The 27,422-nt window shown below is 42.8% G+C and overlaps 5 protein-coding genes and 1 long non-coding RNA gene across 8 annotated transcripts; all 6 read left to right on the forward strand.

Moving 5' to 3' along the window:
• The first annotated feature begins 8,767 nt into the window (after nt 1-8,767).
• LOC121580325 lies at nt 8,768-10,438 on the forward strand. The gene is made up of 3 exons (XR_006003020.2): nt 8,768-8,914; nt 9,347-9,553; nt 10,012-10,438. It is a non-coding gene; the product is annotated as an uncharacterized LOC121580325 (long non-coding RNA).
• Nucleotides 10,439-11,151: 713 nt separating this feature from the next.
• Nucleotides 11,152-12,355, forward strand: LOC121580326 (macrophage migration inhibitory factor-like). Its single transcript, XM_041895379.2, has 3 exons — nt 11,152-11,502; nt 11,942-12,114; nt 12,188-12,355. Exons 1-3 carry the CDS (start codon nt 11,395-11,397, stop codon nt 12,294-12,296), a joined length of 390 nt encoding a protein of 129 aa, XP_041751313.1. The 5' UTR covers nt 11,152-11,394; the 3' UTR covers nt 12,297-12,355.
• Nucleotides 12,356-12,591: 236 nt separating this feature from the next.
• Nucleotides 12,592-14,541, forward strand: LOC121579865 (zinc finger and SCAN domain-containing protein 2). Its single transcript, XM_041894813.1, has 3 exons — nt 12,592-12,726; nt 13,216-13,549; nt 13,659-14,541. Exons 2-3 carry the CDS (start codon nt 13,240-13,242, stop codon nt 14,414-14,416), a joined length of 1,068 nt encoding a protein of 355 aa, XP_041750747.1. The 5' UTR covers nt 12,592-12,726; nt 13,216-13,239; the 3' UTR covers nt 14,417-14,541.
• Nucleotides 14,542-14,817: 276 nt separating this feature from the next.
• Nucleotides 14,818-16,914, forward strand: LOC121579863 (zinc finger and SCAN domain-containing protein 2-like). Of its 2 annotated transcripts, none has more exons than XM_041894808.1 (3): nt 14,818-14,971; nt 15,245-15,732; nt 15,812-16,914. In XM_041894808.1, the coding sequence occupies exons 2-3, from the start codon at nt 15,438-15,440 to the stop codon at nt 16,648-16,650; spliced, it is 1,134 nt and encodes a 377-aa protein (XP_041750742.1). In that variant the 5' UTR covers nt 14,818-14,971; nt 15,245-15,437; the 3' UTR covers nt 16,651-16,914. The 2 variants fall into 2 exon arrangements, with proteins under 2 accessions (XP_041750742.1, XP_041750743.1); XM_041894809.1 differs by having other exon boundaries at nt 15,815-16,914.
• Nucleotides 16,915-17,488: 574 nt separating this feature from the next.
• LOC121579862 (zinc finger protein 629-like) lies at nt 17,489-19,629 on the forward strand. The gene is made up of 2 exons (XM_041894807.2): nt 17,489-18,587; nt 18,660-19,629. Exons 1-2 carry the CDS (start codon nt 18,266-18,268, stop codon nt 19,496-19,498), a joined length of 1,161 nt encoding a protein of 386 aa, XP_041750741.2. The 5' UTR covers nt 17,489-18,265; the 3' UTR covers nt 19,499-19,629.
• Nucleotides 19,630-19,957: 328 nt separating this feature from the next.
• LOC121579859 (zinc finger protein 316-like) lies at nt 19,958-25,815 on the forward strand. 2 transcript variants are annotated; one of them, XM_041894802.2, is made up of 3 exons: nt 19,958-20,452; nt 20,942-21,480; nt 24,778-25,815. In XM_041894802.2, exons 2-3 carry the CDS (start codon nt 21,159-21,161, stop codon nt 25,650-25,652), a joined length of 1,197 nt encoding a protein of 398 aa, XP_041750736.1. In that variant the 5' UTR covers nt 19,958-20,452; nt 20,942-21,158; the 3' UTR covers nt 25,653-25,815. The 2 variants fall into 2 exon arrangements, with proteins under 2 accessions (XP_041750736.1, XP_041750734.1); XM_041894800.2 differs by having other exon boundaries at nt 20,959-21,480.
• The last annotated feature ends 1,607 nt before the right edge of the window (nt 25,816-27,422 follow it).

The following is a 27,422-nucleotide window of genomic DNA, read 5'->3' on the forward strand; positions in this document are numbered from 1 at the left end:
ACAAAATATGCAAACGTGGCTTTGATCTCAAAACAAGCGTATCTACTCACGACCGCTCATGCTGCAAACACAGTCCAGATCCATATATGGCAATGGTCTATTTGCATATAGGACTACTGCAGCTCTGATTGTTTATGCCACACCGGTCTGTGTAGAGTACGGGCTGAGTCGCTGAGTCGTGCGTGTCAATGCATTAGAATCATACTCCGATGTGTTCTGCCTACAACAAAATCTCAGGTATAGTTTGTTTATGTTGCATTGAAAGTGGCTAATATTGCTTTGATTTGATCCCAATTGCCACAGTAAAGGGAAACGTTGATAGTGTTAACCGGGAAAACTCTAGAACAGTGGCCACCAACCTTTTCTGAGTCAAGATCACTTTCTGAGTCAAAATGCAAGCCGAGAGCTACCGCTCAGATTTTTTAAAACATAACTTTAAAAAACGTAAGCCTATGTAACGTTAACCAATTAAAAACAGTACTGTAGCAATGAAGTTTGTGCAGTAATAAACTACAGGCCCAATACATTATCAACGCACATTGGCTTTGCTTCAAATTTGAGGTAGGCTATATGATCACACCAGTAATAGATATGTTGTTGTATTACTTGTGAAGCACAGCTAAGTGAGCATACATTTAAATAATTGTCCTTTTATTTATATTTTACTGGGCTGATGGTGCCTGCATCTGATGGTCAGTCTCAGCGGAGGGAGAGAGCAGCAGACGAGGGTCCGCCTCTCAACGTCCCTCCCCTCTCCCTTTCCTCCACTGACCAAAAAGGGACACCGTCTTCCAGCTGATGATGAAACTCGAGTTGCATCGCATTATTTCTGCCTCATGCACAAATCCATGTTGTTACTCCTATGAACAGAGAAAGTGAAATATTCCTCAATATTAAAAAAGACCCAAGCCGCTAATAATATCAACAACACAAGCCTATAGATACACTTTCGTACTCATTCATTACTGCTGCAGTGCTTGTTGTAGCGCCAGTGGCGATTTAAGCATGTAAATCTTGGTGGGGCCCAAAAAACAAAATGTGGGATGCATGCCAGAAAGCCACTACACAACACAACACTAAACAATGCATTAATTGCACTATAACGGTGACAAACGGTGCCCACAAACTGTTAGGTTCTACATAAAGCTGTCCCAACAGCAGAGTCCCAACAGCAGTCCCAACACCTTACCACTGCTACACCTGGCTATCAGTGGAGCCTTGTCTGGCAGCGAAACAGTTCATTCAGCATCATTTACTGCCTTTTAAAAAAACATAGCTGATATGGCTGACTTGCTTAAACAAATGTGGTTTCTACTGACAATTGAGATGTAAAAACTATGGCATAAGGGGACGACAAGTGAATAAGAGGCCTTCTGTAATTTTGATTAAGACATTAATGAGCGAGCCAGGACGGACGTAGTCAATAACTATTTGTTCAGCACTTTTGAAATGTACAGCAACAGAATTCAGAACATGGGCCGTTCCTACAGTGTTCTACCTGTACACCAAGTCAGAACCGTAGGATAAATAAAGGGGGCATATAAGCAGACAATGGAAGCTCTTACAATATTCGATGATTACATTTCTCAAAAACAGGTTATAGGCTGCATGTGCACCACCGATTCAGAACAGTAGGCGAAATTAAGAGGTGAAAATAGACCAAACTATTAGGGTGAGGCACATGGGCTACTAACAGCTTACTACACACCATACACTTAGTATTACTTTCTTAGCTACAGTATACATATCTCCCTGGCATATTACATCATTTATGCAGCAGCATATAAGACATTTTTGGACTCACCTTGTTGTGATGTGCTCCCTTGAATAGGAATGTGGCGAGGCGGTCCATCGTGGGCAAATTTAGTCATCAAAGAAAGAGAAAGAGGCCGGATTTACAATTCCAAGTTGGATGACCGTTCAAAACGTATTTTCCCAGTCAGAGCTCATTTATTCCTGACTTCCCAGTTGCAATGCTTGCAGTTACATTTTTAGTCATTTAGCAGTTAGCCACTGTCACCGATTCCTTCCTAACCACTCAATGTTGAATTTGCGATTTCCAACTTGTTGTGTTATGTTTATGTCCAATGGCCGATGAGCACCGATACGTTTTATCTATAATTTCTCTTCATTATTTATCTTAATATGACAAGAATTAAAAAGGATTTGCCAGGAGATTGTCAACTTGATTCATGATGATGACTGCTAGCTAAGATTTTGAAAGTAAGATGTTGACATGATCAGTCCAATCAAAGCTACTGTACATATAACGTGATTTGAGGTCATTTTATATGTGGCCAATGACCTTGAGCCTTCTTGGAAGGGCACTTCTAATGTAACTCTATGGCAGGACCCAAAGGGCTTGAATTTTCAATGTCTACCCTTACTAAGGACTTAGAGGTGATGTAGTGTCCCCATGAGTGATACACTGAGCCAATCATGGCGCAACGCTCCTATTTTCTGCTGGCTTGCCCCACTACCACAGAAAGCACTGCCTTACTCAAGAAAACAAAAAAGAGACCATGTTTGTATGCGGCTTTATTAACTCAATTATATATTTTTTACATTGTTTGCAAACTGATATGTGACACGTTTTAATGCCAAAATAACATGCAAAACAGGCAATCCTGCAAAAAATGTGGGGCTCAAAACAGGTGTGCCCTGAATGAGGGGTCGCCACTGTGTAGCGCTGAGTGGAAATAGGAAGAACGTGCATTTTATGGCTTATAAAAGTGTTGAATACAAAGTGTTGACAGTGCTAAGTAAGAATTTAAACATGAACTCACTCATAAAAAGTGCAGCTCTAAGCTGTATTCATTGACAGTCTCTCTCTAGTCATGGTTTTAAACATTTTGAAATCTCACAGTATCAACTTGACTGTGGTTTATTTTATGCCTGCTACATTACTACAGACACGGTAATCTGAGCCATCTGATTGGCCAGCCGTAGACCTATAGTCTGTGTTTAATTTGAGCCGGATCCTGTTCCCTCTCAGATTTGACCTCGTTTGTTCCGTCACCTATTTGCCCGGCTCCGGTACCTCACGCGGCATTATTTATACAATTTGTTCATCAGAGTTAAATCAAGTTGCCTCCTGGTTATTTCTCCCGCCTCCCAGAAAAGCCTTCATGTAAAAGCGTGGAGATCATTCTATGCAATCATGCTAATCCTTCAACACTGTTTTCAGACCTGCTCTCTTTTTTGTATTTGAAACTGAGGGGCAGTGCATCCACCAACTAAGTGCCCGGAGCAGATGCAATTTGGACGGAGGCTCAGTTCAAGATCAAGCAAACGTATAACCTTGTAAAGCAAAATTCAAAGCTAAGCTGTACAACATGCAAAAAGGTAGGGAGTTTAGGCCCGGAAAAGACTGGCGGGATGAAACTAGCAAAAGAGTGGGTGGAATGTGCAGTAACATCCTCTGCCTCCGACATAACAAAGCAACAAAGAGCCCTCAGAAAAAAGGTTTTTGAACATGCCCAAACCAAGGCCCATTTAGCGGCAGCAAGCATTGTAGACAAGGCTAAAGAAGACACCTTAACACAGGTTGTAGTTAATGCTCAAAATAAAAACATAGACACTACAGCCAGTCTTCCGAACAGGTTACCAGGAGGCTAAACGTCACAGACCCACTCACGGTTTTGAGCAAGAAATTGACTGTCAGTAGTTAAATGGACTTGACATGGGGAGAATTCTCCATTCCAATGTTGCTTGCTCCAACATAGAGCAACACATTTCATCTGAAATGAAGCGAAAACTATTTGAAAGAATAGTACGGTGCTTTCCCAAAATCAGCCTAATGCTCGATGAGGCTACTAGTTTGAATATAAATAGTGCCTTGATTGTATACATCAGACTTCAGCTGGCAGTTATTGACGTACCAGTAAACATTTTTGTTGATCTTGTGGAACTGGAGGATTTTTCTGCTGGAGGAATTGTCCGTAATCTGCATTAGAGGTGTAAAGTTTACTGATGACTTTCTCTCCAAAACCCTCATTGGAATTACGTGTGATGGTGCGTCTGTCATGCTGGGACGCAAGAACGGAGTAGCGACAAGGCTCCAGGCCCTCTTCCCTAATATAACTGTTTGGCACTGCTCGGCACACAGCCTTGAGCTCGCAGTAGGCAATGTGGTAATCATTTAAAAATACTTATGGACAAGCTAAATGCGCTTTATAGCATTTCCAACAAAAACCGAAAGGAGCTGGGGAGTGCACAGAGAGTTTAGACATTCAGCTGTGCAAAATCGGCAGGATCTTGGACACCAGAAGGGTGGCATCCAGATTTAGAACTGTAGAAAAATTAGCCGGCTCTTCACAAGCATTCACCACAGCTGCTGAGGATGCCTCCGCAACGGCGTGACCTGTCAGAGCTATAGTGGCCTTGCCATGCGTATATCCTTGCATGCGTTTGTTAACAATCTAGGCCTTATGTGTGATGCACTTCAATAACTATCTGAATTGTCACTCGAGCTCCAAAAGAGAGACTGCACAATTATTACTGCACACAGGGCAGTCACCAGGGAAGCGAGGGTGTTCAGTGCAATGGCAGAGCAACCAGGCCGACACACAACTCAGCCAGAGAGAGATTCAGGATAACTCTTTCCAAGGCGTCAAACTGAAAGGTGGAAGACCCAGCGACAGAGTCCTTAATCAGAGGGAGTTTTTCGAGAGCTTTGGCATTGACAGTCCACGTACGGTCATACGGGCCAACAGGCAGTACAGGGACACTAATGGTAATGATAAAGAAGACATTCCAGATGGACTTAAAGAGCTGTTGATGGCGGTCAGCATCATCCCCATCTCCAGTACAGAATGCGAGCGGGGATTTTCTCAAATGAATCTGATTTGCATCTCAACCTGCGCCTCTCTGCATACTCCACCATATCAGGGCTTCTTTTTCTGAACCTTGTTGGCCCACCCCTAACCAAATTCAACCCAGTCCCCTATGTGAGGTCATTGATGTCTTGAAAAGTATATGAAATTCGAGCCTTGTAAGCCCCACAGCTGAGCATGTGTGCATATGCATATGGCGGGTGTCCTGCAGTGACGCCTAAACATGTTGCTGTACATTGAAGTCTTGAAAATTAGACTATAAGAAATTCAGACTTGTAAGCCCCACAGCTATACTAGAGTATGTGGGCATAGTATATGTTAGAGACCAACGCGTGGCCGACTCGTGATGGTGGCTGTGTGAGAAGCGGGCCAGTATCTCTCACATAACTAGAATGAGATTCACTATGGGGGGTGATATGTGCCAGCATTAAGCCTAGGCAACCGTACCACCATGTGGCTGTCGCCTACCATTGAATGTCTGACTGACATGACATGATACCAACGCCTTACTAATGTCTGCGTGACGCCTGCATGTCATAAGGTGCATAGTTTATATTTATTTTAATTAAATCATTCCGAAGTAGCCACCTTGAGCTATAGTGTAGCCTACTGCTTGTGTATTTCCTGTTATTGCTAATAGGCTCTATGCACGCATCACATCCGCATTGGCTTAAGGATGCTTGGGCATTTCCGGTTACCGGAAAAAAACATTAGACAGTGACAGTAGACCGTTATGATGGCAGAGATGAAGTTTACAAGGTGTTTGCTGGAGTTGCCTAAAGTATCTGTTAATGACATACGGAGGCTCGTCCGGACATCCAGTACGACACCACGTAGCAAACTGGATAAAGGCTTCAAATTTTACGTTTCTTCTTTTCTTTGCAACTTTGAAGGTAATATGCTAACGCTAGCTAGCCTGAGCTAGAAGCCTTGCTTTGGTGTTTTAAGTCATGACTCCGTCCTGCTTCAGGTTAATCATGCTTTAAATAAAGTTGAATCATGTGTATATACCTCTCACTTCATGTGTTTGTACTTTTATGAAAGTATCAGGTAAAAACAGGGTTACAAATGAGATCTCTGTGAGAGCCCACTGCTACCGCTCTCAATGAAGAAACTAAAGCCACCACACCAGCTGAGAGTAGGACTAGATTAAGTGACACGTTCAAAGTTCTGTTGAACTTGTTCAAGGTTCCGTTCAACACGTTTTACTAGTTTAATGTTACCACAGCTTTGATTGCCATTGCTAAGAGAACACTTTAGAACTTTAGTGGTTTTCACGATAGCTGAACAGTGGTAGCCTAATACAGACCAGCTGAGTGGGAATTGCCATGCTTTGTTGTTGGGTCTGTTGTAAACAAATTGGAGTTTGGTTTGAAATGTAAACAATAATGAGATTACTACTTTTTCCTGACTTGATGACTGCAATGACAGTAACATATTCCACTCAGCTATTCTTCAAACTGCTGATGTTCTAGCCAAATACCCACAGCCCCTAGTACAGTATACAGGAAGTTAGCCCATGTATTTACGATGCGGCTTACAGTTGACTGGTGGATTTTGAATCTGTGGGCCAGATCCTTCTGCATCAGACCCAATGACAAGTAATTCATGAAGAGAAAATTCGTCAATGGGTTGAAGAACCTGAAAAGAGTAAGAATTCCACTATTACCTCATTACACAAATATATTGTTACTGGCTTAACTTTCAAGATGATAAGATTATGCAATATATCTTGCTTTGTAAGAACAACTGTAAAATATATTCACCGTTGCATTGCCAGTGTGAGGGACCTCATCAGTCTTTGCTACACTTCGTGTTTTTGTCACCCGTATGATCTTGCAGGTGGCTGGCTCTATCTGCTTCCAAAAGGCCATCAGGTGGGCATGACTTGCAAACCTGTGGGACATACGTGTTACATTTCTATATGTTAAGTGTCCATACACAACATTAAATTGCAAGCATGTTAGCATCCTTATTGACAGTTATACAACATCTTAGAACATTTGGCACTAAGGTCAGAAGCTGGACCACGCACACGTCAGTCCTTTTGCTTACTGCTCTTCTCAGTATTTTAAAATACAATTAATGTGCTAGTAGATAGCCTAGATCTAGATAGTTTTAGATAGATACTTTACTCATCCCGAGGGAAATTCAAGGTTTCCAGTAGCTTACAACAACACACATCACACATGCAACATTTAAACAGATAATAATCCTAGTCATTGTTGACAGCTCAAATACATAGGCCTATATATTAAACACATTGGACATTTTAATTTACCTTGTGAAAAACCTTATGTCATCATCAGATCCAGCAAACCGCTCCAATCAGAACTTGCTGCTGATAGTTATCTTCTCAATTTGATTTCGGAGCCTTGCTATCTCTACACTAAGTTATTCATTGTGGTCAAGGGACATATCCAGCGCAGCAGGTTCAGTACTGTTGCAGTAGTCATGGTCAGGAGGACAGTCCAATTCCACAGACGGATCATTCATGGTTTCTGTGTTGGGACGCTCGGTCCTTTCCCAAACTCCGGGCCGTGGGGCTGGAAGACTAAAATTGTTCCATTGAAACAGCACTGGAACAGCTCCCTTCTTCAGACGTCTGCGCCCAGCTGAGTCACATCTTCACTTAGAAAGTGTCGGCTGCAGACTCATGTGTTTGTTGTAAGAAAGTTGACTCATCGAATGTTAATCACCCACCGTTTATGTAATTCACTGTCTTTGGGAAAAGTTAAAAAAACTAACAGAAGAATTGCATCTGACAGACACTGTACATTGCGGCACACAGCAGTGAATGCTGGAAGAGCTGTCATCCCGTTTTTGAAAGGACACTTTCGTACGTTTACACGTCATCGTGTTATAAGTCAAGATGAAGTATTACAAGTAAAAACATTAACATAAACATTAAGATAAACGACGAAAATTATCCGTTTCGGATGTTTTTGACGACAAGCATTCAATGCAAGCATACGGTAGCATAGCATTCTACGATAACCGGAAGTTTACATCCATCCTGAGATTTAACCGGAAATACGTCATGCTCGCCTGTGCATATCGCCTATTGCCTAGAAAAGATGATGTCCAATCTATAGGTAATCTGTCTTTCCCTCAACACCTCATGGCATGTTATGTTATCTTATCTTGCTGTATACAGATCTAAATGTTGTTAGCCAATCACAGACTGTGTTGTTACCAGTTCCAGTAGCCTACATCAGACAACAAATAAGAGTTGTGGCCATGGCTTTCAGTCGAATAGAGGAGTTCATAGGCTTTCCCAGAGGGTCCGTGCTATTCGGAATCCTTGGGATGTCCCTACCTCAATCAAGTATAAATGTAAATTGTTAAGTTTAGTGTTAGTTAAGGGTTATAGTTTAGGGTTTAGGGTTCAGGGTAGGGACGTCCCAAGGAATCCGGATAGCAGTGACCGTTCATAGAGTGAGAGACGGGCACGGTATTTGAAATCTCGGCGGCGACACAGACATTCATTTTTATTACTTTTTTTTACAAGCGGCAGATCTGCCCCAATAGTTAACTTAGAGACGATTAAAATAATTACCAAGGTGTGCTTGATCCGATTGAGGAGTAAGTAGGCTATATTTAAGTTGTGATATCGTTAGGAAATATTTAGGCCTACTGTGTTGATAAGGCAAATTTGGTTTATTTGAAAATAATTACTTTTTGTTGATAACCAGTTGATAACATATTGTCGAAAGCACGTAGGCAATATTATTTACTGTGTCGATAGGGGAGTAGGCTAGTGTACAATAATAACGTAATTTGATGTGCCAGTATTATTTATTTCATTGCGGAATTAAATTGTGAATGAAAATATGCACACGTGGTGCTGTAGGATATATATATATATATATATATTTTTACATTGTAATACACTACCCCTACATGCCATTGTACTATAGGATATATACATATTTTACATTGTAATACACTACCCCTACATGCCATTGTGTGCTGGAGCTATGGGTTTATTTTTCCACTGTCACTATGCCTACACATTCACACTCGAACTGAATTGAATGGGAGATGCATAACTACTTTTCACTGAAGAAGGGAACGAGGTATGACATACAACTTCGATCGAAGACCTTAAAATCATGCCTGACAAGATCAATGAAATCATAACGGTATCCTAATATAGTGTGGATACAGGAGTAGCCTATTCTACAATAATGTAACTATGTGCTAGTATTATTTATCTAATTGATAAATTAAATTGTAAATGTGGATGGGTACACTACTTCATTCACTGATTACGGTATTGTACAAGGTAGATACAGGAGTAGCCTATACTCTACAATAATAATGTCATTGAATGTGCTATTGTATAATTTATTTCAATGATTAATGAAATTGTAAATGGGGATGGGTACGCTACTTCATTCAGGGAATACTGAATGTCTTGCTATCTCTGGGAGTATGTTAATGAAGGCTTTTCAGCTGTTGAACTATGGCAAGGTCGAACTAATTTCTAAATCTATATATTTTTTTAGTCAACAAGTGATGAGCCAGAGCAACCAATCAGCATCACTGTAGCTGTTCTACCCACCACCCACACTGCTCTCTCTCCACAAGCAACCACATCCTCTTCTCCTGTTCAACTAATTTGCTGCCACACTGAAAAGGACTGTACATACATACCTCTGTGCCCATCTCATTGCAACATGATCCATCCAAGGCCAAAGCTGGACGCCTAAAATGTGAGAAATGTAAACAAGATGCTACAGTAGTGTGTGTGTGTGTGTTTGTGCAATAAATAATTGTTCATTGGTGGTGGGGAGTTAAGATAACAAATACTATGAAACATCCCCACTTTTAGCACACATTTGCAAGCAGGCAAAGTAATCTTCTATGTGTGCTGAGGCATGTGTGATCACTTAACATTGACAGGACCGACTAAAAAAGACATGCTCACATGCAAACAAAAGATAACATGTGTCTAACTTGCACCGTTATGCAATTATTAGGAGACTAGATACATATCACTAATCCTGGCTACCAATGTTCTAGCATTCATTTATTGAGGCATGCAGATCAGAGATGTCAATGTGGTACCCAAGCATATATTTTGACATACCTGATAAACCTGTAACCTGTGTGTTTGCTTGATTACGTCTGTCTCCTACCCTGACCACTATACTCTGCTCCTGTTCTCCAGGACCTAGGGGTTCTGCCTAACACCCAAACATGGATCCACCCGATGTCCTCCATTACCGTCCACCATCCAACTTTTCATTACATCAGCTACTGTTATTGTCATGTTGTCATTATCTGCTAAGAAAGATCAAGAAAACTATCATACTGGGCACATAATGTGAGATTCACAGATTAGCTAAAAACATTAGCACTGCAAACACTCAGAACACAGAGAGCAGCAGCGCCTGGACTTTGCAGTCTCCCTCTTCGAGTCCCTCTTCAGAGACTGACTGCTTGTTGAAAACAAGTGACTGGCAGAACCTCCCATCCACACAGCACCCACCTCCTCTCTATTCCACACACCAGAATTCAGTATTTCAGTCTATGATTGCCATGTGAGTGTACAAAAAAATCTGTGAAAGTAAATTGACACACGTACCAAAAAAATATCAACGTTTATATATTTAAATCTAAAATATTGGCAAATTGATTTTCACAGCTGTTTCATAAGGTGTTCATTATTGTAAATTGTAAGGTATCCCTTGATGGTATTTGTTAGTTCAACATGATTCATTGTTGTATCCTTGGACATACAATAGATATATATTCAACCACAAGGGTGTACTAATGAGCTATGATTTTATCATAATAGAGGACTACTGAAATAATGTTATTTCAGGGTAGATAAGGGAAGGCCTGTTTAAAATGAAAACATGCCAGCCAGACAATCAAGTGTATGAATCAAATGTATTTGCATATGAATGGAGTGGAAATCAGCTGACTTTGTGATCTGTAAGGTAAGTAACATGAATGTGTTGGGGGGCATCGAAATGATATGATTTTTTTTTTTACCCCGATGCCTGTTTATTCATAAAAAGCAGAAGATGGTAAATAACATGAATCACAATGGTTAGCCTATGTGAATTAATAGGAAAACAAAAACGTAATAATAGGGCAAAGGGCACTAAACACACTGACTATAGGATTCATATCATGTTGCTAGTGTAGGAGGGGATATGGAGAGTTTACTAACCAGTGGAGGGCAAAATTGCTACTTTGAATACAGAGTTAAGCTGGTGTTCAGCCCCACCTTTCCTCACAAGGGAATGTCTGGGAATGTTAATCTGAATAAATTGCTTTTCTACTGGTAAGGCCTGTCAAACAAGAATTTACTTACAGGCCAGAACAAGTCACTTTATAAGGTTACAATTATCTTACAGCACCTAAAGAACAGGTATAGTTTCAAGCAGGAACATGCAAATATAAGATACTTGCTATTGGTGCTCATACATTCCCACGCCCAGTATGTTTAAGAAGGAGTCTTCCACCAGTGGAACATTGTGAAGGTTATCTATCTACCTGTGCTGAGGACCACAACAGCTTCTTCTACCTAACCAGACCAACAATGCCGATTTTTGTGGTGCACACAAACGTATGCAGGGATAACGTCCCTGTAGAACTTCTATCTGAAGCTACAGCGAAATTGGCCGAAGCTATGGAATTACCGGTTAAGGTGAGTTTCAGAATCTCTATTTAGATTCTATATTGAGAATCTAGAAGGTTGTCGATACAGTAAAAGTATGTGTTAAACTGTCCCACAGGGTGAAGACGTTAATTCAACATCTATTCCACGTTGGTTCAATGCAATTTTATTGAAATGACGTGGAAAGAACATTGATTCAACCAGTGTGTGCCCAGTGGGGTGCTCTCCGTCTCTCAGAGCTCCTCAGCACAGGAAGTTAATAGAAATGTTCACTCTGTTGGAGCTCATGGAACAATCTAGATAAGAGATCATCTATTTATTATAGAGGCTGCATCCATTACAAAGGGTATAGCTATTTGTTTCACTGGCATACATGGTCTGTGTCAACACTGGGTTCATAATGATTATTTGCATTTTAGAACAAAGTTATATGCTAAACATAGTGACAAGTCTCCCATGTCTTTTGCAGTACTTTGCAATAAATATAGTGGCGGACCAGTTGATGACTTTTGGGGGAACGACTGCCCCGTGTGCTCACTGCTCCCTCAACAGTATTGGATCTTTCAGTGAGGAAAAGAACCTGCAGTATTCCAAACTATTGTGTGGACTGCTCAAAAAACACCTGGGTATCTCCCCTGACAGGTATAATGGAATGCACACACACGCTCGCACACACATTGAAACACGCAATTAACGCATTAAATCTGTCTTGCAGGATGTATGTGGACTTCTTTGACATGGAGCCACAAAATGTGGCCTGGGACAACAAAACTTTCAAAGTTTTAATCGACGCCAAGAATGCTAAAACATTAAATGAGAAGTGAATGCATGCCCAGTCAAGTGACCTTTGATGTAACAATAAATTGAACGCTGTTTATTGTTATCTGGTTGTGTGTCATTGTGTAATGGACCATTCAATATTTGTAAAAACAAGGAAATAAGTAGGAATATGTAGCTGTCCCTGAGCCATGGATGGTTTCTGTACTTAAAAAACTAGTGGCCCCAGAAACAGTTTATCTTATAGAGGGCTCAGAATGCCACAGCACAGCCCACAGGTGAGACTACTTCTGCGCAATCGCCTTCACATGATGATCCCCTTGAAGCACGTTCTAGGGGGCGGGACCCAGCCGTCTAACGTTATTAGGTAGCTAGCTGTGTACAGTCAGCGCATATTGTTACACACTTTGTGGCACTAGGATGAGAGATTGAACGTTTCCAACTAGCTGATTGACACGAACCATTTGTCAGCGTTTGGCAAGTATTAAGGAAACTTTCTATTCGAGTCAAATGAAGCTGCTACCACTCCTGTGGTATCACAAGCTAGCTAGGTTAACGTTAGCTAGCTTGCTAACATTTGCTATTGTGCTAGCAAGAAAAGCAGGACATATGCTGGACAACATTCTGCTATCTAGCTAACTAGTATCTCTGGTAGTGCTAACTAGCTATGACGCTAATAATGTCTTAAATATCTAGCTATTTCTAACAGGTAAGCATTTTGATTGCCTGAATGGCTATTGGTCGCTGAGCTTCCCTATTTCACTGGCAAGATGACAGTCCACACTCCATGGTCACCCTTATCATGTATTTGACAGTTTGTTTGACACACACACATTTGACAGGGTGGACTCCCTGGGTGCTGGTGTAATCTGGAAGCTAGGTGCCAGTTTCATAGCTTGTTGAACTCACTGAGAGGCAAGGCAACTATGAACTTTAGAAGTTAAGTGTTTTTTTTCTTTCTTCCAGTGTTGAATTGATGTTGTTGCAGCTATGTCAGAGTTCATCCTAACCTTCCAATACCAGCTCAATGGAGTCATGGAAACTATCCTCAAAACCGCCGTGCATGAGATCACTCGGCTGGTGAAGGACAACTTCCTGGAGGAAGTGACAGGGAGCAAGCAGGAAGTGGACGTCTTGAAGGAGAGGCTGCAGAGGTGGAGGGACAGAGAGGAGGAGAGGAAGAGGAGGGAAGTTGAAGAGAAAGAGCAGAGAAAGAAGAGGGAAGAGAGAGAGCAGAGGGGGATGTGTAGGAGATGTGGTTGTGCTGGAGACACTGAGGAGAGAGAAGAGGCTCTGTTAGGTGAGTGAGGAGATATATATATATATATATATATATATATATATATAAACACACACACACACACACATGATATAGGATCTCTAATTTTGTACTGTTTTGTCCTCTGCAGTAGAGGAACGTTGTGTTATCGAACAGGAGATCTTCCAGCCAGGTGGACCCAACACTCTCCCAGAGAGAGAGGGTCCACAGGAAACGGCCACACCCAGCTCTTCCTGTGTCTCTGAAAGGATGGAAGAGATGGAGGCCCATGTCGTCAGCATCAAAGAGGAGCATGATGACTGGGGGGATCTGGTTACCCAGATGATCACATCCACAGATTCCCCCATAATGAGCCAGAGTCGTCTGCAGAGATTGAGCTCACATCATGGGGCCAGTGAGCTTCTTCCTCCAGCACCACGGGCCAGGAAAGAGCATCACCTACTCCCAAGGTCAGTGATACCCACTCAGGGGACAGAGCATGCTGTGGGGGCCTTCGAGACCAGCCCCTACGGCATGAGCATCAACACAACGGCAAAGCTGAGGGTCAAACCCTACAGCTGCCCACACTGTGGGAAGAGCTTCCCTCAGCTCCGAAACCTGAAAGACCACCAGAAGTACCACCACACAGGGAAGAAGGCCTTCACCTGCTCCCAGTGCAGTAAGGGCTTTGTGTACATGTCCCACCTCAGGGTACACATGCAGCGCCACACAGGGGAGAGGCCGTTCAGCTGCTCTCAGTGTGGGAAGAGCTTCAGCCTTCAGAGCGGCTTGAAGAGACACAGGGTCATTCACACTGCAGAGATGCCTTACCACTGCACGGACTGTGGGAACAGATTCAATTCTAGAGCGGACATGAAAAGACATGAACAGATTCATGCAGCAAGGTAGACCTTTGAGATGAAGCAGGTTGATTGAAAAAATCAGAGGGGGGAAATAACTACCCACGTGTACTATGTTCAATGTGTTGTTGCTGATGCATTTAATGTTGAGAGGAATAAAACACATTATGAATACATTTTTCTCATCCTTTCTTAAATGATTCGTCAAATGTTGTCACATACACAAACCGATTCATTAAAATAGTAATAAGTAATTAGCCTTGTCCGAACCACAACGGGCAAAAGAGTAACAGATATCTTCCTCTGGCAAATAAATACATTTGACAGATTCCAACATCAAATAAAAATATTTACGAGTTCTGCGCAATGGCATTCGCAGTATGATCACCTCGATGTCACGGACGAGGGGGCGGGAACCAACCTCTCCAGTAGCCGTCTAGCTAGCAGCTGTCATTGTACCTCAGTGGTAGCCGTTAGCTTATTAAAGTAACGTTAGCTAGCTAGTTACCCATCTTTGTTACCGCTGTGTAAAGTTATAGGAGACCTATGATATTGTAACTAGCTGATTTGTTGAAGCACAACAAAAACCCATTTTTGTAAAGTGGTAAGCTTATTTTGTCAAATGGTTAGAAAGCTGCTACTACTCTGTGTTATTATGTGTAGCTCAAGCTAGCTTAGCTAACTAGCAAGCTTGAGAAATACATTATTGAATACACCTAACCACAAGTAAAAAGTGGTGTAAGGGTTTATTAATTTGTTCATTACGAGCATGTTTCTGGTCTAAATCATTGGTAGGTGAGCTGCCTAATACTGACATGTAATTTGAGGCACATCAAGACCACATTTGGTGTTTTTGACAGCTTGCCCCTGTTTCCAGGAGGAAGATCCCTGACTCTCTGGGCACTGGTGTGATCTGGAGGAGGCTAAATCCCAGTCTTTCCATTATAGTGAACCAAACTGGGAAACGAGGGGCAGCTCATCCATAGAAGACTGGCTGTGAACTCTGGGACTGGTACCGATAAGGGAAGGGGGGGTTGATTTTCCAGTGTTGAGTTGATGTTGTTGCAGCTATGTCAGAAGCCATCCTCACCTTCCAGTACCAACTCAATGGAGTCATGGAAACGGTCCTGAAAACCGCGGTGCATGAGATCACTCGGCTGGTGAAGGACAGCTTCCTGGAGGAAGTGACGGGGGGCAAGCAGGAAGTTGACGTCTTGAAGGAGAGGCTGCAGCAGTTTGAGCAGAGATGGAGGGACGGAGAGGAAGAGAGGAAGAGGAGGGAAGTTGAAGAGAAAGAGCAGAGGGGGATGTGTAGGAGATGTGGTTGTGCTGGAGACACTGAGGAGAGAGAAGAGGCTCTGTCAGGTGAGTGAGGAGAGATGCACGAACACACACACACACACACATACCTGATATAGGATCTATAACTTTGCTCTGTCCTCAGCAGCAGAGGAAGGATGGGTTATCAAACAGGAGATGTTCCAGCCAAGTGGACCCAGCGCTCTCCCAGAGAGAGAGGGTCCACAGGAATTGGCCAATCCCAGCTCTTCCTGTGTCTCTGAAAGGATAGAAGAGAGCGAGGCCCATGTGGTCCATATCAAAGAGGAGCCAGAAGACTCAGGGGACTTGGTTACCCAGATGATCACATCCACAGATTCCCCCATAATGAGCCTGAGTCGTCTGCAGAGATTGAGCTCAAACGCTGGGGCATGGGCCAGTGAGCCTCCACCTCTACTCCCAGCACCATGGGCTAGTGAGCCTCTTCCTCCAGCACTATGGGCCAGGGAGCCGCTACCTATACCTCCAGCACCATGGACCAGGAAGGAGCAGCACCTACTCTCAAGGTCAGTGATACCCACCCAGGGGACAGAGCGTGCTGCGGGGGCCCTCGAGACCAGCCCCTACGGCCTGAACATCAACACAACGGCACAGCTGAGGGTCAAACCTTACAGCTGCCCACACTGTGGGAAGAGCTTCCCTCAGCTCCGAAACCTAAAAGACCACCAGAAGTACCACCACACAGGGAAGAAGGCCTTCACCTGCTCCCAGTGTTTTAAGGGCTTTGTGTACATGTGCCACCTCAGGGTACACATGCAGTGCCACATGGTGGAAAGGCCGTTCAGCTGCTCTCAGTGTGGGAAGAGCTTCAGCCTTCAGAGCAGCTTGAAGAGACACAGGATCATTCACACTGCAGAGAGCCCTTACCACTGCACGGACTGTGGGAACAGATTCAATTCTAGAGCAGACCTGAAAACACATGAACAGATTCATACAGCAAGGTAGTCACTTTGTTGCTTTTTGTGCTATTGCTCTGTCTGCGTGCTGCTTGTCCTATGTTGCTCTGTATGTGCTCACTGCACATTCTTTGTCTGTATTGTTATTGTTTTTAATAACCTGCCCTGGGACTGCGGTTGAAAATTAGCCTGCTAGCTAAAACCGGACACTTTTACTGAAACATTGATTAATTTGCACTGACCCTGTAAAAATAAACTCAAACTCAAGGTAGATATTTGAGATGGGTGACAGGTAGCATAGCGGTTAAGAGCGTTGGGCCAGTATCCGGAAGGTTGCTGGTTCTAATCCCCAAGCCGACTTGGTGAAAAATATGTCTGTGGCCTTGAGCAAGACACTTAACCCTAATTGCTCTGGATAAGAGTCTACTAAAATGTAAAAATGAGATGGAGCGGGTTCATTTTGAAAATCAAAGGGGGAAAACAACTGCCCACGTGTACTATGTTCAATGTATTGTTGCTGATGAATTTTATGTTGAGAGGAATAAAAGTATTTATGAAGAAATTATTCTCATCCTTTCATAAATGGTTGGTCAAAAGGTGTTATTAACTGTGACATACACACACAGATATCTTAAAAGTAAAGTAGTAATAAGTAAGTAGCCATGTCAGAACCACAACGGCCCATAGAGTAACAGATATCTTCCTCTGGAAAATAAATACATTTGACAGCGATTCCCACGTCAAAGAAAAAAATTGATGAGTTCTGCGCAATCGCAGTATTATCACCAAGATGTCACAGACCAAAGGGGCGGGACCCAACCGCTACAGTCTATTGTCGTCACTAGTTACCACAGACACAAAGTATTAAACCCCGCATGTTTTCAATTTCTCTTATTAAAATGTGATTTTGGACCTAACTTTAACCACACCGCTAACCTTATGCGTAACCCTACCCCTAATCTTAAATTAAGACCAAAAAGCATTTTTTTAATTTAATGAATTCTTGCGATATAGACAATTCTGACTTTGTGGCTGTGTTACCTAGTGGAAACCCCAGTCTAGCTAGTAGCTGTTAGCTAGCTTTTTACAGTAGCTAGCTACCTGTCGCTGTTACCTCCGTGTACAGTTATAGTAGATATAAAATGTTTGTAACTAGTTGATTTGTTGATGCACAACAAAAAACAACGTTTGGGGAATTGGTAAGAATATTTGCTGAAAGGTCAGAAAGCTGCTACTACCCTGTGCGATTGTATGTAGCTAAAGTTAGCTTAGCTCGCAAGCAGGCTAGAGAAACTAATTTGATACGTCTAACCACAGTCAAAAAGTGGTGTAGATAAGGGTTAGGGTTTATTCATTTGTTCGTTACAAGCATGTTGCTGGGCTAAATCATTGGTAGGTGCGCTGGCAATATATTTGAGGCACAACCAAGACCACATTTGGTGTATTTGACTGCTTGCCCCTGTTTCCAGGAGGAAAATCCCTGACTCTCTGGGCACTGGTGTGATCTGGAGGAGGCTAAATCCCAGTCTTTCCATTATAGTAAACCAAACTGGGAAACAAGGGGGGCAGCTCATCCATAGAAGACTGGCAGTGAACTCTGGGACTGGTACTAATAAGGGAAGGGGGGGGTGATTCTCCAGTGTTGAGTTGATGTTGTTGCAGCTATGTCAGAAGCCATCCTCACCTTCCAGTACCAGCTCAATGGAGTCATGGAAACGGTCCTCAAAACCGCCGTGCATGAGATCACTCGGCTGGTGAAGGACAGCTTCCTGGAGGAAGTGACACGGAGCAAGCAGGAAGTGAACGTCTTGAAGGAGAGGCTGCAGCAGTGTGAGCAGAGGTGGAGGGACGGAGAGGAGGAGAGGAAGAGGAGGGAAGTTGAAGAGAAAGAGCAGAGAAAGAAGAGGGAAGAGAGAGAGCAGAGGGGGATGTGTAGGAGATGTGGTTGTGCTGGAGACACTGAGGAGAGAGAAGAGGCTCTGTCAGGTGAGTGAGGTGAGATGCGCACACACACACAAACAATATAGGATCTATAACTTTGTTCTGTTCCATTCTCAGGAGCAGAGGAAGGTTGTGTTATCAAACAGGAGATCTTCCAGCCAGGTGGACCCAGCGATCTCCCAGAAAGAGAGGGTCCACAGGAAACGGCCACACCCAGCTCTTCCTGTGTCTCTGAAAGGATGGAAGAGAGGAAAGCCCATGTGGTCCATATCAAAGAGGAGCCCGATGACGGGCGGGACTTGGTTACCCAGATGATCACATCCACAGATTCCCCCATAATGAGCCGGAGTCATCTGCAGAGATTGAGCTCACATCCTGTGGGATGGACCAGTGAGCCTCTTGCTCCAGCACCACAACCATGGACCATGGAGCCTCTTCCTCCAGCACCATTGGCCAGGGAGCCTCCAGCTCTACCTCCAGCACCATGGTACAGGAAGGAGCAGCACCTACTCCCAAGCTCAGTGATACGCACCCAGGGGACAGAGTATACTGTGGGGGCCCTCGAGACCAGCCCCTACAGCCTGAGCATCAACACAACGGCACAGCTGAGGGTCAAACCTTACAGCTGCCCACACTGTGGGAAGAGCTTCCCTCAGCTCCGAAATCTCAAACACCACCAGAAGTACCACCACACAGGGAAGAAGGCCTTCACCTGCTCCCAGTGCGATAAGGGTTTTGTGTACATGTCCCACTTCAGGGTACACATGCAGCGCCACACGGGGGACAGGCCGTTCAGCTGCTCTCAGTGCGGGAAAAGCTTCAGCCTTCAGAGTGGCTTGAAGAAACACAGGGTCATTCACACTGCAGAGATGCCTTACCACTGCACGGGATGTGGGAACAGATTCAATTCTAGAGCGGACCTGAAAAGACATGAACAGATTCATGCAGCAAGGTAGACCTTTGAGAAGAAGCAGGTTGATTTAGAAAATCAGAGGGGGGAAATAACTGCCCACGTGTACTATGTTCAATGGATCTATAGTTGTTGATGCATTTCATGTTGAGAGGAATAAAACTATTCATGAATAAATTATTCTCATCCTTTCTTAATAAATGATTGGTCACACAGTGTTATTTATTTGTTACATACACACACAGATATCTTAAAAGTGAAAGAGTAATAAGCAAGTAGCCTTGTCTGAGTCCGAACGGCCCATAGAGTAACTTACTCTGGCAAATAAATATATTTGGAACTGCGCTTTAGACCGATTCTAACATCAAAGGAAAATATTGACCAGATCTGCGCAATCGCATTGGCAGTATGATCACCTCGATGTCACAGATCAGTGGGGGCGGGACCCATCCTCTACTGTCTAGTTAGGTATTAGTTTAGCTCTAATGGATAATATGTGCTATGATGTACAGTAGTGTTGGGGAAACGAAGCTTCCTGAAGCATTGAGCATTTCCAGCTAATTGTGTCGAAAATAGGTAAATTACTCGAGGCTTTGATCAACACGTACACTCGTGGCACCTGCTGGTCAAAATAATTTAGAATAGCCAAATTATTATAGTTGACGTCAGGGTAGCCACAAATAAAATATTTGGGATCACTTTTTTGTCTTCCACCGAAACCAATGGCAAAGCAATCGGGGTTGTTCCACAAAACGAAGATTCGGACGTCATTGATCACGTGCTTCTGATAAAGCCATACAAGCATCCGTACACTGCTTCGAAATAAACTGCTTAGCGATTTGTACGCATGCCTCGGATTTCCGGTTTTAAACGCGACATCACTAATATACAGTAGCTACCTGTCTCTTTTACCTCTTTATATAGTTCTAGGAGAGATGGGTAGGATGTTTGTAACTAGTTGATTTGTTGACCCACAACAAAAAACAACGTTCGAAAAGTGGTAAGCATATTTTTATTTGTGTCAAATGGTCAGAAAGCTGCTACACAACCCTGTGTTATTAGCTTAGTTAGCTAGGTGCTTTTAGAAACGCGGGTGTATTTACACACTAGCGTTGCTTTCTATTGTATTGGGTTGCACAAAAACAGTCCCGTGGGAAACCAGGAATTAAATACAATTCCATTTCAACTTACTGTGCAGGTGGGCAGGACGGTTAGTCATTATGGCGGGGGAATTTGAGACATATCTAAAGGATCTTATTATTAAACAGTGTAAGTAAATACACATGCGTTGCTAAAATCACCTACTAGCTAGCAAGCTTGAGAAATGTGTTGTTTGGTTTACCTAACCACAGCCAAAAGTGGTGTAAGTAAGGGTTTATTAATTTGTTCGTTACATGCACGTTTCAGGGCTAAATCATTGATAGGTGAACCTTATATTACTGACAAGATAATAGAATCACATCAAGACCACATTTGGTGTATTTGACAGCTTGCCCCTGTTTCCAGGAGGAAGATCCCTGTCTCGGCACTGGTGTGATCTGGAGGAGGCTAAATCAGTCTTTCCATTATAGTGAACCAAACTGGGAAACAAGGGGGGCAGCTCATCCATAGAAGACTGGCTGTGAACTCTGGGACTGGTACCGATAAGGGAAGGGGGGTTGATTTTCCAGTGTTGAGTTGATGTCCAGTGTTTCCAGTGTTCAGCTATGTCAGAAGCCATCCTCACCTTCCAGTACCAACTCAATGGAGTAATGGAAATGGTCCTCAAAACCGCCGTGCATGAGATCACTCGGCTGGTGAAGGACAGCTTCCTGGAGGAAGTGACACGGAGCAAGCAGGAAGTGGGCGTCTTTAAGGAGAGGCTGCAGCAGTGTGAGCAGAGATGGAGGGACGGAGAGGAAGAGAGGAAGAGGAGGGAAGATGAAGAGAAAGAGCAGAGAAAGAAGATGGAAGAGAGAGAGCAGAGGGGGATGTGTAGGAGATGTGGTTGTGCTGGAGACACTGAGGAGAGAGAAGAGGCTCTGTCAGGTGAGTGAGGAGAGATATACACTACCATTCAAAAGTTTGGGGTCACTTAGAAATTTCCTCGTTTTCGAAAGAAAAGCATTTTTTTTGTCCATTAAAATAACATCAAATTGATCAGAAATACAGTGTAGACATTGTAAATGTCTATTGTAGCTGGAAACGGCAGATTTTTTTTTTTTAATGGAATATCTACGTAGGTGTACAGAGGCCCATTAACAGAAACCATCAGTTCTGTGTTCCAATGGCACGTTGTGTTTGCTAATCCAAGTTTATCATTTGAAAAGGCTAATTGCTCATTAGAAAACCCTATTGCAATTATGTTAGCACAGCTGAAAACTGTTGTGCTATAGAAGCAATAAAACTGGCCTTCTTGAGACTAGTTGAGTATCTGGAGCATCAGCAATTGGGGGTTCGATTACAGGATCAAAATGGCCAGAAACAAATAACTTTCTTCTGAAACTCATCAGTCTATTCTTGTTCTGAGAAAAAATGGCTATTCCATGCGAGAAACTGAAGATCTCGTACAACGCTGTGTACTACTCCCTTCAAAGAACAGCGCAAACTGTCTCTAACCAGAATAGAAAGAGGAGTGCGAGGCCACGGTGCACAACTGAGCAAAAGGACATATACATTAGTGTCTAGTTTGAGAAACAGACGCCTCACAGGTCCTCAACTGGCAGCTTCATTAAATAGTACCCGCAAAACTGGTAAAAATGGCTTTTTCTTTGCAACTCTGCCTAGGTCAGCATCCCGGAGTCGCCTCTTCACTGTTGACGTTGAGACTTGTGTTTTGCGGGTACTATTTAATGAAGCTGCCAGTTGAGGACCTGTGAGGCGTCTGTTTCTCAAACTAGACACTAATGTATATGTCCTTTTGCTCAGTTGTGCACCGTGGCCTCACACTCATCTTTCTATTCTGGTTAGAGACAGTTTGCACTGTTCTGTGAAGGGAGTAGTACACAGCGTTGTACAAGATCTTCAGTTTCTTGGCAATTTCTCACATGGAATAGCCTTCATTTCTCAGAACAAGAATAGACTTACAAGTTTCAGAAGAAAGTTATTTGTTTCTGGCCATTTTGATCCTGTAATCGAACCCACAATTGCTGATGCTCCAGATACTCAACTAGTCACAAGAAGGCCAGTTTTATTGCTTCTTTAATCAGCACAACAGTTTTCAGCTGTGCTAACATAATTGCAAAAGGGTTTTCTAATGATCAATTAGCCTTTTAAAATGATAAACTTGGATTGGCAAACAAAATGTGCCATTGGAACACAGGACTGATGGTTGCTGATAATGGACCTCTGTACGCCTATGTAGATATTCCATTAAATATCAGCCATTTCCAGCTACAATAGCCATTTACAACATTAACTATGTCTACACTGTATTTCTGGTGTAGCTCAGTTGGTAGAGCATGGCGTTTGCAACGCCAGGGTTGTGGGTTTGATTCCCACAGGGGGCCAGTATGGAAAAAATAAAAATGTATGCACTCACTAACTGTAAGTCGCTCTGGATAAGAGCGTCTGCTAAATGACTAAAATGTAAATGTGACCCCAAACTTTTGAACGGTAGTGTGTGTGTGTATATGTGTATGTATATATATATATACACACACAGTGAGGGGAAAAAAGTATTTGATCCCCTGTTGATTTTGTTTGTTTGCTCACTGACAAAGAAATGATCAGTCTATAATTTTAATGGTAGGTTTATTTGAACAGTGAGAGACAGAATAACAACAAAAAAATCCAGAAAAACGCATGTCAAAAATGTTATAAATTGATTTGCATTTTAATGAGGGAAATAAGTATTTGACCCCTCTGCAAAACATGACTTAGTACTTGGTGGCAAAACCCTTGTTGGCAATCACAGAGGTCAGACGTTTCTTGTAGTTGGCCACCAGGTTTGCACACATCTCAGGAGGGATTTTGTTCCACTCCTCTTTGCAGATCTTCTCCAAGTCATTAAGGTTTCGATGCTGATGTTTGGCAACTTGAACCTTCAACTCCCTCCACAGATTTTCTATGGGATTAAGGTCTGGAGACTGGCTAGGCCACTCCAGGACCTTAATGTGCTTCTTCTTGAGCCATTCCTTTGTTGCCTTGGCCGTGTGTTTTGGGTCATTGTCATGCTGGAATACCCATCCACGACCCATTTTCAATGCCCTGGCTGAGGGAAAGAGGTTCTCACCCAAGATTTGACGGTACATGGCCCCGTCCATCGTCCCTTTGATGCGGTGAATCTGTCCTGTCCCCTTAGCAGAAAAACACCCCCAAAGCATAATGTTTCCACCTCCATGTTTGACGGTGGGGATGGTGTTCTTGGGGTCATAGGCAGCATTCCTCCTCCTCCAAACACGGCGAGTTGAGTTGATGCCAAAGAGCTCCATTTTGGTCTCATCTGACCACAACACTTTCACCCAGTTCTCCTCTGAATCATTCAGATGTTCATTGGCAAACTTCAGATGGGCATTTATATGTGCTTTCTTGAATGGGGGGACCTTGCGGGCGCTGCAGGATTTCAGTCCTTCACGGCGTAGTGTGTTACCAATTGTTTTCTTGGTGACTATGGTCCCAGCTGCCTTGAGATCATTGACAAGATCCTCCCGTGTAGTTCTGGGCTGATTCCTCACCGTTCTCATGATCATTGCAACTCCACGAGGTGAGATCTTGCATGGAGCCCCAGGCCGAGGGAGATTGACAGTTCTTTTGTGTTTCTTCCATTTGTGAATAATCGCACCAACTGTTGTCACCTTCCACCAAGCTGCTTGGCGATGGTCTTGTAGCCCATTCCAGCCTTGTGTAGGTCTACAATCTTGTCCCTGACATCCTTGGAGAGCTCTTTGGTCTTGGCCATGGTGGAGAGTTTGGAATCTGATTGATTGCTTCTGTGGACAGGTGTCTTATACAGGTAACAAACTGAGATTAGGAGCACTCCCTTTAAGAATGTGCTCCTAATCTCAGCTCGTTACCTGTATAAAAGACACCTGGGAGCCAGAAATCTTTATGATTGAGAGGGGGTCAAATACTTATTTCCCTCATTAAAATGCAAATCAATTGATAACATTTTTGACATGCGTTTTTCTGGATTGTGTTGTTGTTATTCTGTCTCACATTGTTCAAATAAACCTACCATTAAAATTATAGACTGATCATTTCTTCGTCAGTGAGCAAATGTACAAAATCAGCAGGGGATCAAATACTTTTTTCCCTCACTGTGTGTGTATGTATGTGTATATATATATACACACACACACACACACCTGATATAGGATCTAAAACTTTGTTCTGTTCCATCCTCAGGAGAAGAGGAAGGTTGTGTTATCAAACAGGAGATGTTCCAGCCAGGTGGACCCAGTGCTTTCCCAAAGAGAGAGGGTCCACAGGAAACGGCCATACCAAGCTCTTCCTGTGTCTCTGAAAGGATGGAAGAGAGGAAGGCCCATGTGGTCCATATCAAAGAGGAGTCCGATGACTGGGGGGACTTGGTTACCCAGATGATCACATCCACAGATTACCCCATAATGAGCTTGAGTCGTCTGCAGAGATTGAGCTCACATCCTGGGGGATGGGCCAGGGAGCCTCTTGCTCCAGCACCATCACCATGGACCAGTGAGCCTCTTCCTCCAGCACTATGGGCCAGGGAGCCTTTACCTCCAGCACCATTGGCCAGAAAGCCTCCACCTCTACCTCCAGCACCATTGGCCAGGGAGCCTCCCCCTCTACCTCCCGCACCATTGACCAGGAAGTTGCGGCACCTACTCCCAAGGTCAGTGATACCCACCCAGGGGACAGAGCATGCTTTGGGGGCCGTCGAGACCAGCCCCTCCGGCCTGTGTATCAACACAATGGCAGAGCTGAGGGTCAAACCCTACAGCTGCTCACACTGTGGGAAGAGCTTCCCTCAGCTCCGAAATCTCAAACACCACCAGAAGTACCACCACACAGGGAAGAAGGCCTTCACCTGCTCCCAGTGCGGTATGGGCTTTGTGTACATGTCCCACTTCAGGGTACACATGCAGCGCCACACGGGGGAGAGGCCGTTCAGCTGTTCTCAGTGTGGGAAGAGCTTCAACCTTCAGAGTGGCTTGATGAAACACAGGGTCCTTCACACTTTAGAGAGAGACTTTACCACTGCAACGACTGTGGGAACAGATTCTATTCTAGAGCAGACCTGAAAAGACATGAACAGATTAATGCAGCAAGGTACACCTTTGAGATGAAGCAGGTTGATTTAGAAAATCAGAGGGGGGAAATAACTGCCAACGTGTACTATGTTCAATGTATCAATAGTTGCTGATGCATTTGATGTTGAGAGGAATAAAACTCTATATGAATAAATTATTCTCGTCCTTTCTTAATAAATGATTGGTCACACAGTGTTATTTATTTGTTACATACACACACATATATCTTAAAAGTGAAAGAGTAATAAGCAAGTAGCCTTGTCTGAGCCCGAACAGCCCATAGAGTAACTGTTGTGGAAAATAACCACTATACTTTATTACAAATAAGGTCTTACAGAGTTTTTGTTGCATCAAGAAATTACTTTATTAAAGTTTTCAACAAAGCCGATACCTGTCTGCAGAATGGCCCCCCCTTACAGTCTCCCTCCATTCTATATAGTCCTCTTCAGTTTTCCCGCTCTTTTATTGCTCCGCCCACTTCCTTTAGCCACTCTCAGAGACAAACTCAACTTTCATTAAGTTCAGAGTACTACAATCAATCAATCCTTATCTTGCAAAAACACTCATGTTTAGTTTAAACTCTGTTCAACCCTGGCTCTTTTCACTGTGTTTGAAGACAAAAACAAACGGCCCAATTCAGTTAGCCACAAAGAATGTTAACTATATGTTCATGATTAACTCAATTTTATCTGATAATCCATTAAAAATACACAATTTACTCTGGCAAATAAATACATTTGGAACTGTGCTTTGCTAACATCAAAGAAGATATGTACCAGATCTGCGCAGTCGCATTGGCAGTATGATTTCCTCGATTTCACAGATCAGGGGGCGGGACCCAACCAGTCCAGTTAGTTAGCTATTAGTTTAGCTATTATGGATCATCTGTGCTATAATATACAGTAGTGATGGGGAAACGAAGCTTGAAGCATTGAGCATTTCCAGCCAATTGTTTCGAAAATAGGTTAATTACTCGAGGCTTTGATCAACAGGTTGTACACTAGTGGCACCTGCTGGTCAAAATAATTTATAATAGCCGAATTATTACAGTAGCCATAGATAAATCTTTGGGGTGGCCTTTTTGTCTTTTAAAGAAACCAAGAGCAAACCAATCAGGTGGTTGTTCGACCACACGAAGATTCGGACGTCATTGATAACGTGCTTCTGATAAAGGGATACAAACATCGGCACACTGCTTCGACGTAAACTTTTTTCTTCTTCTTTTTTTTAATTTTATTTATATATATATATATTTTTTTATATATATTTTAATATATTTATTACATCACACGAATATTGTACAAAACCAAACAATATACAAATATCACACAACAAAAAATTGGACAAATAGACAGTTCTTTGACAAATTGCTATTTATACCATTCAGGGATGTTAAATAATACGCTAAATCAATTAGAAAAAAATCTGTAAAAAATTTTTGGACCCATGAACTTCATTTTATGGATCAAACATTTCCCCAATAAAATAAACTAATTCACAATGTATTGGCAGTCACTGTGCATGTATGTAAAATAAAAAATAACATCACATTTGGTAATGCTTACAGGTTGACCCATCTTATAACTAATGTGTATTTTCATATCTGTCCAAAATATTTCGCTATGCAAACAATCACAAAATAAAAGCTCTAGTCTCATTTTGCAATTCACAAAAGCTACACTTATTTTCTACATTAATTACATATTTATAAATAAGACTATTACAAGGATAATATCTGTGAAGGATATTGTAAGAGACTAC

The sequence above is a fragment of the Coregonus clupeaformis genome, chromosome 2 (genome assembly GCF_020615455.1).
Source record: "Coregonus clupeaformis isolate EN_2021a chromosome 2, ASM2061545v1, whole genome shotgun sequence".
In the NCBI taxonomy this organism is placed as follows: Eukaryota; Metazoa; Chordata; class Actinopteri; order Salmoniformes; family Salmonidae; genus Coregonus; species Coregonus clupeaformis.

Bases quoted from the DNA above. Each gene is read 5' to 3' on its own strand.
- LOC121580326 (XM_041895379.2), top strand. From the start codon at position 11,395: ATGCCGATTTTTGTGGTGCACACAAACGTATGCAGGGATAACGTCCCT. The intron at 11,503-11,941 runs GTGAGTTTCAGA...TGTCTTTTGCAG, and splicing joins CTATGGAATTACCGGTTAAG to TACTTTGCAATAAATATAGT. The intron at 12,115-12,187 runs GTATAATGGAAT...TCTGTCTTGCAG, and splicing joins CTGGGTATCTCCCCTGACAG to GATGTATGTGGACTTCTTTG.
- LOC121579865 (XM_041894813.1), top strand. From the start codon at position 13,240: ATGTCAGAGTTCATCCTAACCTTCCAATACCAGCTCAATGGAGTCATG. The intron at 13,550-13,658 runs GTGAGTGAGGAG...TGTCCTCTGCAG, and splicing joins GAGAGAAGAGGCTCTGTTAG to TAGAGGAACGTTGTGTTATC.
- LOC121579863 (XM_041894808.1), top strand. From the start codon at position 15,438: ATGTCAGAAGCCATCCTCACCTTCCAGTACCAACTCAATGGAGTCATG. The intron at 15,733-15,811 runs GTGAGTGAGGAG...CTCTGTCCTCAG, and splicing joins GAGAGAAGAGGCTCTGTCAG to CAGCAGAGGAAGGATGGGTT.
- LOC121579862 (XM_041894807.2), top strand. From the start codon at position 18,266: ATGTCAGAAGCCATCCTCACCTTCCAGTACCAGCTCAATGGAGTCATG. The intron at 18,588-18,659 runs GTGAGTGAGGTG...TTCCATTCTCAG, and splicing joins GAGAGAAGAGGCTCTGTCAG to GAGCAGAGGAAGGTTGTGTT.
- LOC121579859 (XM_041894802.2), top strand. From the start codon at position 21,159: ATGTCAGAAGCCATCCTCACCTTCCAGTACCAACTCAATGGAGTAATG. The intron at 21,481-24,777 runs GTGAGTGAGGAG...TTCCATCCTCAG, and splicing joins GAGAGAAGAGGCTCTGTCAG to GAGAAGAGGAAGGTTGTGTT.